General features: G+C 42.8%; 1 protein-coding gene across 1 annotated transcript in view; it reads right to left on the minus strand.

Annotated features, from left to right (window-relative positions):
• Positions 1 to 1847: 1847 nt before the first annotated feature.
• HS2ST1 (heparan sulfate 2-O-sulfotransferase 1) overlaps positions 1848 to 13969 on the minus strand; it is a 157544-nt gene continuing 145422 nt past the window's right edge. Inside the window, exons 5-7 of the mRNA XM_030572605.1 lie at positions 11324 to 11421; positions 9757 to 9914; positions 1848 to 3120 (exon numbers count right to left, since the gene is read on the minus strand). Of these exons, the coding sequence (XP_030428465.1) occupies positions 2894 to 3120; positions 9757 to 9914; positions 11324 to 11421 (483 nt within the window). The 3' untranslated portion in view covers positions 1848 to 2893. The remainder of the gene's footprint in view (positions 3121 to 9756; positions 9915 to 11323; positions 11422 to 13969) is intronic.

The raw sequence follows: 13969 nt of genomic DNA on the forward strand, positions 1-13969 counted from the left end.
CCCAAATTGCTCCCATAAAGCAAATCTCTTCCTGCTACCTTTGCATACAGCCCGCATTGACTTCAGTGTGAGATGTGCATGCAAAAGGCTACATAATCAAGTCCAATGATCACACCATCTGCAAGTCACTAAATTTCACTGGACTCATTAGGGGAAAAGTATTGAGACAAATTGTCACATACACTGTAAATTACTTTTAATAACCAGTGATTTGGAGAATTACAGAAAACAAGAATAGAGTAGGTTATTAAAAATGTGTAAAGTTGATTATCCCTTTAAGAAGCAGAAGTTTGACTGTTTGAGATCAAAGGATTTTAAAATACTCTGAATGAATTATTTCATATGACATAAAAGGAGCCACAATTGTGATTCCTCCTCCACCTCAACATGTAATATGTTTAATTTTTTTAAATTAGTAAGTTTCTAAACAGATGCATATTTCTGTAGCACCACTCTCAATTTTATCAATTCACAACAAGCAGAGGACAGGAGTTTTATTATGTGAGGAAATAAAAGATTTTTTCCATGATGTGAACTATGAAAAATAAATGTCTCCTTTAAAATGGAGCAGACAATGCCTGCTCTATTTTTAAGATGCCTATTGGCAGAAGAGGACCAGAAGTTCAAAAACTATATTTATACAATTATATCCTGGCAAAACTTCCACTGATTTCAGCAGGGCCAGGATTTCACCCATAGTTTTCTTCTCAAACTAAGGCATTTGTTTGTTTGTTTAAATGCCCTATTTCGTTAGCTACTTGGGTGCTGTGTTTTCACTTTGTATCTTTGTTCAGAGATATTCTGAAAATTTTACAAAGGATCAAGAAAACAAGGTGCTTTAAGCAAATAAAACCAAATTACATGGGGGACAAAATGTGATCTGCTGTAAAAATGTTCATTTTTTTAAAATGATAAATATCTACTGTATTTCCAAAATTTACCAGTCTAAACAGAAAATCTCAGAACTGCAACAGCCACTCTATGATGACTCTCCAGTACTTCTTGTCCAGCTAGACAACCAGCTAGTAGAAGAAACATAAATCAAGTAGCAAATCCTGTTCCTCAGTGATGTGTTGGCATCATTAATGACACTGATACACAGGAAAGGAATCAAGCAAAATCCTGTCTGGTGCATGCTACATAAATCAGTAATCAGAAAGAAAGATCCACCAGTACCTAATTGAGGAGAACAGCTATTAGAGAAAAGTTTTTTGTTTTTTTTTTAATCTCAAAAGAAGAAGGTCCAAAGGATAGTAAAGGAAATTTAAAACTAGTACTGGATAGTGTATCCATTAATCTTTTCAAAATTGGATCATTGTGTTTTTGGCAGCAAACATCCAGTGTACACATGATTTTCAACTCCCAATCATTTTCATATTACAAAAAACAAATGCATTAAAGAAACTCCATCTTAATAACTTTATACTATTGTTTTAAGCACTATCCTTAGGGATTCAAATACATGTCACATTATCTCCTTCCCCCAACCCCAATCAAACCCAAGGAAACTAATTTCTATAAACTGAAGGTGAAAAAAGGGGTAATTACTGTGATTTTTATAAAAGTTACATGTAGGTATTCACTGCAGTTTGTTAAAACACACTGTCCCCTGTACCCAAATGTCTGTTCACTAATCTCAACTACACTTAATCTACCAGGTGTTTCAAGCTGCTAATAACAGCAAATCATACAAGTTTACAATAGTGATGTAAGGCGGTTACATAAACGCATTTATGCCAAGTTCAGCGTGTCTCAACCAAACATTTGATTTTGTTAGTAAAGTTGTAGAGGTCATTGAAGCGCATTTCAGTGATGTCCAACAGTTAACTAAAATAGGAAGCCAAACATCAGATGAGATGGTTTTTACTTCACATGTAACAAAACTGGTGCAAAAACCACTTTCAGCTAATTATTTGTAACCTTTTGGTCCAAATACATAAAATATGCAGTATTTACAGCATTTTACTCCTTTTGTAAATGCAATGCTTTAAAACACATTATAAAGCACCATAGTAAAAATATTCTACAGGTAAAAGTATAGAAGAAGTAGGAAAACCCAAACCATACCACAGCTCACTAATGGAGTCATAATATGGATTCACCAATATCTCAGTTTACAGTCATTACAAAGAATCCATGGAGCAACTTGATATTGAATTTACTAGTTTTTTTTATAGCATTAACTAGAACTGCAGGCAATGCCAAGTTTCCTTGCAGAATTTTCCCAACTTCACTGGCAGTTGGAGTGAGGGAGGAAAAAGGAAATACTGCCTTGATTCTCTTTTTACAATATTAATATGGAAATTATTTTTTTAAAATACTAATGATTAGTTATAACTTTTCTTTTTAATAAAATCACATTTATATATATGGGCAAATCCAGCAGCAGCATTTCTTAGCAGAACACGATTGATCATTCCAATGAATATCATGTAACGTGACTCACAAAAACAAAGCACAGATGTCAACCAGTTATTAACACTATTCTTAATTGTATACAACCAAAATCTCCATGTAGAAGCTGGGAAAACAAATGATTTCTTGTTTACAGAAGTTTAAATGAAAATAAATTGCTCTGAGAATCAACAGCATAAACAGAAGCATTTTTTGTTTGTATTTTCAACCAGAACCTCTGTGCAGTTAATATCTGTAAAGGAAAATGTATGTTTCTTCAGGGAAAGGGTAATAATTCCCACTGAAACTATTAGTTAGATAAAAGAACTGAAGCTTAAGTCAAGTATCCAACACCTTTGGTGTGATCCACAGCCCACTTTCCTCAGCTCTAGAGAGAAATGCCTCAGAGGTCTACCAGCAAACTATTTTCCAGGGCTGAGAACTAAGATGACAAAGTGACCAAAGGTTTAGTCCATTGATCTAACAATATACCCTGTTCTTAGTTCGACTTAGGGTATATCTTTTCATAGAAAAAGTTTTGAGCCAGAATATACAATTCTCCATCTTTTTCCCGAACTGCATGTGCTCTGACAAACTGAAATTGCTCCAGTGCAAATTCATAGAACTCATTCTCCATTTTCCAAATTTCCGACTGCTGCAGCTTGGCAATGGTTTCTTTTGTTGGGAGCTTTTTCTCTGTTGTTTTCCTAAGATGAGACTTTTTTCCTAAATGGAAAATGAAAGCAGTTATAACTCTACTTGCACTTACAAGTTTAAATAATTCCAGAATTGTACCGTACGGGCCGAAGCTGTCTTATTTGCACACTTTCTTCAATCCACATTTTGATAAACTGTATCAAAATTGATAGAACTTAATCCCAAATTTATTAATATAATCATGTGGGACCGATAAATTGAAACCTCCGCCACTAAGTATTAATGCATTTTGCATTAGTGTTTTCTCAGAGAACCTGCTCCTCACTCCATGCAAAGGAATCAGTTAATAAAGCCCCAAACAGGAAATGATCAATTAGTGAATTGTGTTACCCCATATAATGGACCTGTAAGATCTTTATTTCAAACTTCATTAATATCTACTTGGAAATACTATGGATACTAAATACTAAGAAGTTAAGAAAATTCAAAGCCAGAATACTCTACTATCAGGAAAGCTGGTTCTGAGAACACGCTTTGTTTAAGGTGCAACTTTACTAATTTTAACACGTGACTATCACTCTTCATAAGAGTGACAGTTGAATGATTAAAAAAACTGCATATAAAATGTTAATTTTGCATATTTAGGGGCTTCTAAAGAATAATCTTGTCCCTCTTCCTTTTCAGAGGCAGAAGTCCTGCCCAGAGTCCTACATCACCACATGCAGCAGGGCCAGCTGAGGCAACAGCAGCTACCTAGAGAGGGTTCAGCTATTTCTAATGGCAGCAGTCTGTGATAACCAAAGGAGAGGAGAAACATGCACCTGTATGTCCATAGCCCAAACAATCTGACACAGGATGGGGACAAAAAGCCCTTGCAAAGGTAAAACAGCAGGACAAATAGGAAGGAGCATGCTAAAAACAAACCAAAACCCAGCAGCTAGATGTCCAATTTGAAATAGACTTTGAGAGGCTGTAAGTCTCATGGGGTATGCCTACACTGCGCTTTACAACCTAGAGCAGCAAGTTTCAGCTGTGGAAACTCTTGGGTCAGAATGGAGCTCAGGCTCTGAAGCCTGGGGAAAACGGTGGGCTTCAAAGACTGAGCTCCAGTCGAAGCATCTATCCAGCTGTATTTAGCACTCAAGCACATGACTGGGTCTGTAGACCTGGGCTCTGAGACTTCCTGCCAGAGATTTTAAAACACGGTGGAGACACACCCATAGTGACTTTGTGGGTCTCCAAATGTACAGGTACCTTCAGACACAGGTAAAATGGGCACTCTCTATGCCTGCAAGAAGGGGATTTAGATTTAGAATAATCCAACGTCATGCTCTTTGGAGCTGTGAATGTTTCTTCATCTTACTTTGGAAAGTGCTTGCCACTTGGGTGTTACAACAGTAGAAGTAATAAAAAATGGTTACTAGCCTTTCCGTAACTGTTGTTCTTTGAGATGTGTTGCTTATGTCCAGGACCGGCGCTAGGGTTTCTCGCGCCCTAGGCGCACAGCCATTTCGCCGGCCCCCGGGCTGATCTCGCGGCTCCGGTGGAGCTGCCGCAGTCATTCCTGCGGAGGGTCCGTTGGTCCGTGGCTCTGGTGGAGCTGCCGCACGCATGCCTGCGGGTGGTCCACCAGAGCCGCGCGAGCAGCCGACCGTCCGCAGGCATGACTGTGGCAGCTCCACCGGAGCTGTGGACCAGCGGACCCTCTGCAGGCATGCCTGCGGCAGGTCAACTGGAGTAGCCTGCCACCCCCCCAGGCAAAATGCAGCCCCCTGAATAATCCTGGCGCCCTAGGTGATTGCCTAGGATGCCTAAATGGTAGTGCTGGCCCTGCTTATGTCCATTCCGCATTAGGTGTGCATGCACTGTTGCCAGAGATTTTTCTCCCAGTGGTATCTGTCAGGTCGGCTCTCACACCCTTTGGTGCCACATACTTCTACACCAGTATAAGGGCGTCATCGGCCCCGCACCCTCTCAGTTCCTTCTTGCCAGCTAACTCCAACAGGGGGAAGGAGGGTGGGTTGTGGAATGTACATGAGCAGCATATCTCAAAGAACAGTAGTTATGGAAAGGTTAGTAACCGTTTTTCTTCGAGTTCTTGCTCATGTGCATACCAGATTAGGTGATTCACAAGCAGTACCCAAGGAGGTAGGCTTGAAGTTCATGGGCATGCGGATTGTAACGCTGCTCTCCCAAACTTGAAATCACCTACAGCCTGCTGGGTGATGGCATAGTGGGAGGAGAAGGCATGCACTTGAATCAGGACCTGTGCCAGAAATGCCGCCGATGAGCCCTGAGCTCTTGTCGAATGAGTAGTCAAGATAGCAGGAGGTGGAATATCTGCCTGCTCGTAGTACACTTGAATACAAGATGTTATCCAAGATGAAATTCTCTGGGCTGAAACTGACAGGCCTTTCATCCTCTCTGCTACTGCCACAAGGAGTTATATAGATCTACAGAACGCATCTGATGAAGTGGGTATTCACCCACGAAAGCTTATGCTCCAATACATCTGGTTAGTCTATAAGGTGCCACAGGACTCAGTTTGGATCTGTAAAAAGCAACAAACATAGGTACTCCTCTGATACTTGACAGAATGGTTTAGTCCTCTCAGTGTAAAAGGCTAGAGAACATCTGACATCAAATGACTGAAGCTGCCATTCTTCTGAATTTCTGTGTGGTTTCATGTGGAAAATTGGCAGGAAAATGGCCTGGTTACTATGGAACTGCAAAACCGTCTTTGGCAGGAATGCTAGGCGGAGGCACAGTTGAACTTTGTCCTTGATGAACACAGTGTATAGTGGTTCTGAGGCAAGGGCCTTGATTTCTGAGATAGTTCTGGCTGAGGTAATCACTATCATGAAGGCAGCCTTCCAGGAGAGAAACAGCAGAGGGCACGATGCTAGCAGCTCAAAGGGAGGGCCTATGAGTCTTGACAGGACCAGATTTAAATCCCACAGGGAAATCAGCTCAAAAATCTGAGGGTAAAGTCTCGCTAACCGCTGGAAGGCTGAGATACCATGGTACCATGATAGATGCAATGGCCAGACCTTGCTGTTTTAGATGAAGCAGGAATTCCAGTATAGATTTAAAGGAAGACTGAGTAAGTTGGAGACAAACCTCGTTAGGAACACAATATTGAAAAACGCATCTACTTGGCCATGTAGGTAGCCCTAGTAGATGGCTTCCTACTACCTAGCAAGACCTAGTGGACTTGTTCTGAACAGGTTTGTTCCTCCAGGTGCAATCATGGAGTTTCCACAAGATCAGGTAAAGGGTTCTGAGGTTTGGGTGGAGTAAACAGCCCTAGATTTTTTGAGATTAGGTGCATTACTGACAAGTCTAGCAGCATGCTGAATCAGTGTTGGCACGGCCATACCAGGGCTATTAAAATAATGCTCGCCTTGTCCTGCTTGATTTTCAGAAGGACCTGGTATACAAGAGGAGCTGGAGGACATTCATAAAATAGGAGATCAGTCCATGGAAGCAGGAAGGTGTCTGAAAGGGAGCCCGGGCTATGACTGCGAAGCGAGCAAAACTGATGGTATTTCTTATTCTGCCTGGTTGCAAACAGATCTATCTGGGGAGATCCCCACCTTTGGAAGATGAACCTGATGGCCTGGTGAGAGAAGAAAGATCAGCTGAGATGATTTGCCAGGGCTTTCTGAGCTCCCAGAAGATGGATAGTCTCAAGGTGAATGGAGTGCTTCATGCAGAAGTTCCATAGAGGGACAGCCTCCTGCCACAGGACAGAGGAACATGCTCCTCCCTACTTGTTGATGTAGAACATGACTCTGTCTTCCATAAGTACTCATACTACTTTGCCTGTGATTTGGGGCAGAAATACTTGGTAAGCTAAGCGGACCGCTCTGAGCTCTCTGACATTTATGTGTAGGGAGAGCTCTTTGTGGTCCACCAACCCTGTGGTCTTAGGCGGTCGAATGGGCTCCCAGCCTAGATCGGAAGCGTCTGAAATTAAGGACATTGATGGCTGGGGGATGACAAAGGGAATGCCCGCCATAGCTGGCTGGGGGTCCTTCCACCAGTTGAGAGAGGCAAGGACTGGAGCTGGAACTGGAAGCACAAGAAGCTGAGAAGCAGTCAAGCTGCTGAGCCCTGAAACGCTTCCTTGAAGGATGAGGAGCACAGAGGCCCAGGGACCTGAGGATAGCCCTGGAGTTGTTCAGGCAATGAAGCTGTGTGTCCGTCTGCTCTGAAAACAATGAGGTACCCTTGAATGGGAGGTCTTGGATTGACTGTTGGACTTTTTATGGTAGCCCTAAGGATTGCAGCCAAGCATTAGACTCTTGCCCACCGTGGAAGCCATCGTTCTGGCTACTGGGTCAGCTACGTCCAGGGTTGCCTGGTGTGAGGCTCTGACTATGTTCTTCTCCTCCTCTGAGAAGGCAGAGAACTCTTGCATGGAGCCCTGAGGCAGCGAGTCCTTAAATTTTGTCAAAGAATCCCACATATTATAATTGTACCTCTCCAGCAGGGCTTGCTGGTTCAAGATACGAAGTTGCAATCTTCCTGTTGAATAAATGTTTCTGCCAAACAGATCTAGTTTCTTTAAGCCTTTCTGTTTGGGGGTAGTGCTTGTCTGGCTCTCTCACTGGGGACTCAGGAAGAGGATGAGAATATAAGTAGTGGTACCAATTGGTTGGCACATAGTATTTCTTCTCTGCCCTCTTCAAAGTGGGAGGAAGAGAAGATGGCGTCTGCCACAGAGCTCTGATCAGACCCATAACAACCTTGTTGATGGGAGGGCCACCTCAGATGGTGATACAGTGAGCCACTCAGTCAAGAAGGTCTCGTTTGGGGAGGAAGAGGACTGTACCGGAGGAGGAGCTTCCTCTGCTTCTTCTGCCCTGATGACATCCACTGGACACATATCTTGTGTGTTGGTACTGGAGTTGGTACTAGAGTTGGGGTCCGATGCTGAATGGAGCCATGCAGGAATCCACCTCTTAGACACCACTCAGTAGGACTGGTGGGACGTAGGCTGGATAACAGCAACAGCTCTTGGGATGGGTGTAGGGCTCCATCTCAGACTGAAGAAACGTCCTCCTGAGGTGATCACAGGGGACCAGTACCCCTCATTTCTGCCAGTTGGTGCCGAGGGTCTAGGGACCGGTGCTGGACCAGGAACAACCTCACAGATGAAACATGGCTGGCTTGCCTTTGGAAGGTACATAGGTCCCGGTACCAGGAAAGGGCTTGGAGCCCCTTATTCTTTTCTGCTCATGCTCATCAGAGCCGGAGGCTATGGCACTGGAGTCGGCGGTACTAGGAGAGAGAAGTCCCTGGCTGCTGCAAAGGCCTCTGGGGTAGAAGGCACTGTGATGACATCCTGGCAGCTGTGTGAGGGTGGGGGCAGAGGTAGGGGTGGGAGGAGGGAAAGAGGGTGGTCTTTCACCAAAATCAATGGCCCTCAAGGTGGAGACAACAGTGCTGCCATTGGACTGGGGTAGAGCCCCTCTACCCTAAAGGAGGAGGACTAATTACCTGCACTAGTATTATTTACACTAGTGCTAACTGAAGACTAATAAACTAAGCTGAAGAGAAAATACCACTGAAACAGCTTGCCAAAGCAAGAGATGTTCCAGCAACTGTCATGGGCAGTAAGAAGGAACTAAGAGAATGCGGGGCTGGCAGCACTCCTTATATTGGCACATAAGCACGCAGCATCAGAGAGCACAAGAGCCAGCCCGATAGAGATCGCTGAGGGAAAAATTTCCAGCAACGGTGCATGTGGCACGTGTGCACCTAATGTAGAATGAACATGAACCAGCAATCGAAGAAGAAATCATCATATGTTTGTGTAGCAATAATTGTATACATAATATATATATATAAACACACAAATCATTCAAATACCACTTCTAGAAGATTATATTTCTGAAAATTACACTGTGGCAAAAGAAGTGCCAATTTGCTTGTTCTGCAGTGACATTCCTTAAATAATGATTTGCTTTCCTGGGACAATACTTCTGGAAATGTCCAGAAATACTTCTTAATATTTTTTGTCTAAAGTAAAAATGATACTTCTTGCTTTAAATGTGTCAACATTTTTAAAAAAATCACTTAAAAACAAAAGTGTAGCTTCAAGGAATCAATCTGAAAGAAAAAAGTGCAAGCTTCTCCTTTTCTTGTTTAGGGCTGGCTCTCCCTTTTCCTTCCACCACCCCCTACTTTTCTATTGTTTTACGCCTCAGTTTTGCGAGCTGATCCATGCAGACAGACCTCCATGTTTGTGTAGATGCTCACTGACATACAGGAGTTTTATACAGATTAAAGGATCCTTTATTGGGGCTCCACCTGGGTGCAGAAATCTTCCAGTATAGAGCAGTTTGCAAGATCAAGACCTTAGCGTGTTAGTTCCTCTTTGGGGCTGGGCCCTTTACTTAGTAAAGCCTGCCATGTTTAACCTGCATATATAAATAATAGTAAGTCATATTACTGCAGAACTGCTGCACAGACCAAATGCTCCACCCCAGTTGTGTGTAATGCACATAAGGGCTAAAGATTCTTGGCTTGCACTGATAACAGAACTCTTTTGGAATGATTCTGCCTCCTGCATAGTATCAATCAACTGAGAAGCAACCCTGGCAGAGACTCAAGACTGCTCATTCAGGTCTGAAGAGGTCATGTGAAAGCATAAATGAAAAAGGGGTGAGGAAGAAATGAAAACAGCTTTTCAAATACCTGTCCGGTACAGTTCTGTAGCACCCCTAAAGAATCGGGGCAAAGTTGCCTCCAATAACATAATGAAGTCTTCAAGCTCTTCAGTGACTCCCACTAGGAAGTATTCATTAATCAGGTTGTACTTGGCTTGTTCCAAAGCCCATCTGCTCCCCACATTCCTAAAATGATAAAAAGTAATTACAGCAAGGTTCTGAAGTCAGCCAAGAATTCTTGATTCCTAGTTTTCTTCACATCGGCAAGAGAGACTCATTTTAAAAATCACATCCATCTCTAATTTCCTTTACCTAACTTCCCCTCCCCAATTGCTCTCACCTTTGACTATGTCAACGCCAAACCCCAACGTCATGGATTATTTTACAAGGCTGCTCACAACAGTCTCTTGCTAATACTAACATCTCACTCACTAGGGTTTAGAAATTATATGGTTATTCCTTTAATTAAATTTCTAAAATTTTACTTTTTCTGTGCCTCAAGAATTAAGTGGTCAGAACTACCATTTTTGCCTACTCAAAAAATGAAGTGGGGGGGCACATGCCCTCTTCTCTTTATCCTCTAATATTGCCTTATTAGCAAGTCTTATTCATTACCATAGTTAAATACTCACATAAAAGCAAAGCTGGCCTTACGAAGGAGAAAGAATAGAGCTGTCATATGTCCCATTCTTATGGTTTCATTACCAGAGAGGAAAGGTGGGATAGAGGGGCCAAAAATTTCTTCTTCTTCAGATCCCACTGTCAGACTGGGGTACATGGGGCTTGCCCACATTATACAGAGTTTGCACTTGAGTACAAGTCCCCAGGTGGTCACCTGCTTTGCTTGTGATTAAATCCAGCAAATTTAGGGATAATAGAACCTTTCAGTATATTTGTTTCCACTGATAGCAGTTAGCAACTTCTCTATCACTGAGTGTTAAAAGGATTTGAATGGAATTGTTATACACAAATAAGCCATTTTCAAACTTACATTCCCTGGAGACTTCCTTAAAGTACACGGCTCTAATATAAGAAACAAAAATGCTTGATCCACATGTACAATTAATCCTTATCAAATTTCTTTTCACCTTTTAACAGCTAAGCTGCATTTATTATTGAGAGTTTGACAAACAGCTTAGCAAAACAGCACCTCAGACCAAGCTACTTATATCATTTTCCCTCCGTATAAAACTCAAATAGCTTGAACAGGAGAACACTTACTTCAGACAAACATGTACACTAAGATTTACCCTAATTCAACAAGAAATTGTCAATATTGAATCAGTAATATTGGGGTCTACAATGGAAATGCTGATTTTTAGGTATAGAATTGCTTGCACACTTCTATTATGTCTATTACAAAACAAATCTCTTTTAAACTTATTCCTTGGAAAATAGTTGCACAAATCTTTTAAAGTCAAATACCTTTGGAAGGTAAACTCATAAAGTACACACCAGTGAATTACATGCTAGTATACTCCAGATGCTCTCAGTCTCTCTCAAAATCTAACCCTCCACCATACATTAACTTATTAAATATAGATTATAGTGATAATATACTTGATCAGCAGCTTAAGCCAATTTTATCTCCCTACCAGCATTCTGAGCTGTGGCCACAGAAGAATGGAATTTGAAGCCAAAGTTTCTCTGGAGCACAGTCTGATCCTCCAGCTGCTACACATTCATCAAAGGTCTGGAATAAAGACAAAATTGCACAGTGAGCTATAAACCCCAGCCTTACATATCAAACGTCTTACCATGGTTATTTGTTAATGTGCTGGGGATAGAGGGATACAAGATGTGGGGGAAAAGAGAAAATGTATTTTTTTTCAAGCTTTGTTTTCAAAATACCTTATAAAAAGAATTTATTGGTCTTAACATTTTGTGATTGAAATTAACTGACTACTTTAACTCCTACTTGTATCCTCTGCAGAAAAGCGGATTCTTTCAGAACCAGCAAGACTATATATTGTTAGTATTACAGTTTTTTCTTATTAAAAAATCATAACAATGGTCCCAAATGCTGAAATAACATTACTGCAAAATGGAGCGGGGATTGAATCATAACTCTATAACACAGTGAATATATATATATTTTTTATAAATGATAGGTTCAATAGTCTACCACTATTTTACCATACCAACAAATTACTGATATCTTTTTTCAAATCTGAGTCTGTAAAAGACTGTTACTTATCTGCTTGTAACAGTTATTCTCTGAGATGTGTTGTTCAAGTCCATTCCAATCAGGTGTGTGTACGCTGCGTGCACAGTCGGTGGAAACTTTTTCCCTTAGCAGCTTCCGTCGGGTCAGCTAGGGGGCCCTTTGGAGTGGCACCTTCATGGTGCTCAATATATGTCCCTGCCGACCCAACTCCCCTTCAGTTCCTTCTTGCTGGCTACTCCAACAGAGGGGAAGGAAGGCAGGTATTGAAATGGACGTGAACAACACATCTTGAAGAACAACAGTTACAAGAAGGTGAGCAACCATCTTTTCTTCTTTGAGGCTTGTTCACGTCAATTCCCAATCAGGTGACTCCCAAGCTCTCCCCCCAGGGGTAGGATTGGAGTTAAGGAATCACTGACTGGAGCACCGCTCTATCGAGAGCAGAATTGCCTCTGCCTTGTCTCTGCCTCCGCCTTAAGCAGTACCTTGTGGACGAGACGGTCTCCCCAGGGTAGCATGAATGTGTCTGAGATAAGAGCCCTGACTGTGCTTTTGGAATGAGCAAAACGTTGGACACTTTCCTGGTGGTGAATAGGTCTACCCAGGGAAATCCCGACCTTTGGAAGATGGAATGTACGATGTCCAGATGGATAGACCCTCATGCTTGCAGAACGACCTGCTGAGGTGGTCCATAAGGTCGTTCCGTACTCCAGGGAGATAGCCCACTCCATTCACCTGGAGGCGTCCTATACAACAATCCCACAGCTGGAGAGCCTCCTGACAGAGAGGGGAGTAGTGGGCTCTGCTCTGTTTGTGTAAAACATGGCCGTGGTGTTATCAGTCAGCACCGCCACACACTGACCTTGTAATCGAGTCCGGAAGGTCAAGCAAGCTAGTCTCACTACTCTGAGTTCCTTTAGATTGATGTGGTGTGGGATCTAGGACTGCGGCCACCAACCCTGTGTCTGTAGATCTCCTGCGTAGGCCCCCCAACCCGGGTCTGACACGCCCGTTACTAAGATCATGGACAGTTGAGGGATGTTGAATAGGACTCCTTCGCACACCATGCGAGGCTCTAGCCACCAGCATAGGGTATCGAAGACTTGGTCCAGCACTGTTACTACCGAGTCCGAACTGTCTCACAGAATCATAGAATATCAGGGTTGGAAGGGATCTCAGGAGGTCATCTAGTCCAACCTCCTGTTCAAAGCAGGACCAATTCCCAACTAAATCATCCCAGTCAGGGCTTTGTCAAGCCTGACCTTAAAAACCTCTAAGGAAGGAGATTCCACCACCTCCCTAGGTAACCCATTCCAGTGCTTCACCACTCTCTGAGTGAAAGTTTTTCCTACCTAAACCTCCCCTACTGCAATTTGAGACCATTACTCCTTGTTCTGTCATCAGGTACCACTGAGAACAGTCTAGATCCATCCTCTTTGGAACACCCTTTCTGGTAGCTGAAAGCAGCTATCAAATTCCCCCCTTATTCTTCTCTTCTGCAGACTAAACAATACCAGTTCCCTCAGCCTCTCCTCATAAGTCATGTGCTCCAGCCCCCTAATCATTTTTGCTGCCCTCCACTGGACTCTTTCCGATTTTTCCACATCCTTCTTGTAGTGTGGGGCCCAAAATTGAACACAGTACTCCAGATGAGGCCTCACCAATGTTGAATAGAGGGGAATGATCACATCCCTCGATCTGCTGGCAATGCTCCTAGTTATACAGCCCAAATTGCCATTAGCCTTCTTGGCAACAAGGGCACAATGTTGACTCATATCCAGCTTCTCGTCCACTGTAACCACTAGGTCCTTTTCTGCAGAGAATTTTGCAAGAGGATTCACGATGTCTCGAGCTGGGTGATAAGCTGAGGTGAGACATGCCTGGGGCGGTTTGAGCCTCAGCCTGGCATGCCTCACCAAATAGGCCCATGCCACGATGTGTCCAAGGAGACTGAGGCATGTCCTTGTGGTTGTGATGGGGTATTGCCCGAGAATCTGAACGATGCCTGTCAGCGTTTGAAATCTGGACTCCGGTAGTATTGCTCCTCCCTGAACTGAGTCCAGCACCACCCCAA

This window comes from Gopherus evgoodei, chromosome 8 (genome assembly GCF_007399415.2).
Source record: "Gopherus evgoodei ecotype Sinaloan lineage chromosome 8, rGopEvg1_v1.p, whole genome shotgun sequence".
Classification (NCBI taxonomy): domain Eukaryota; kingdom Metazoa; phylum Chordata; order Testudines; family Testudinidae; genus Gopherus; species Gopherus evgoodei.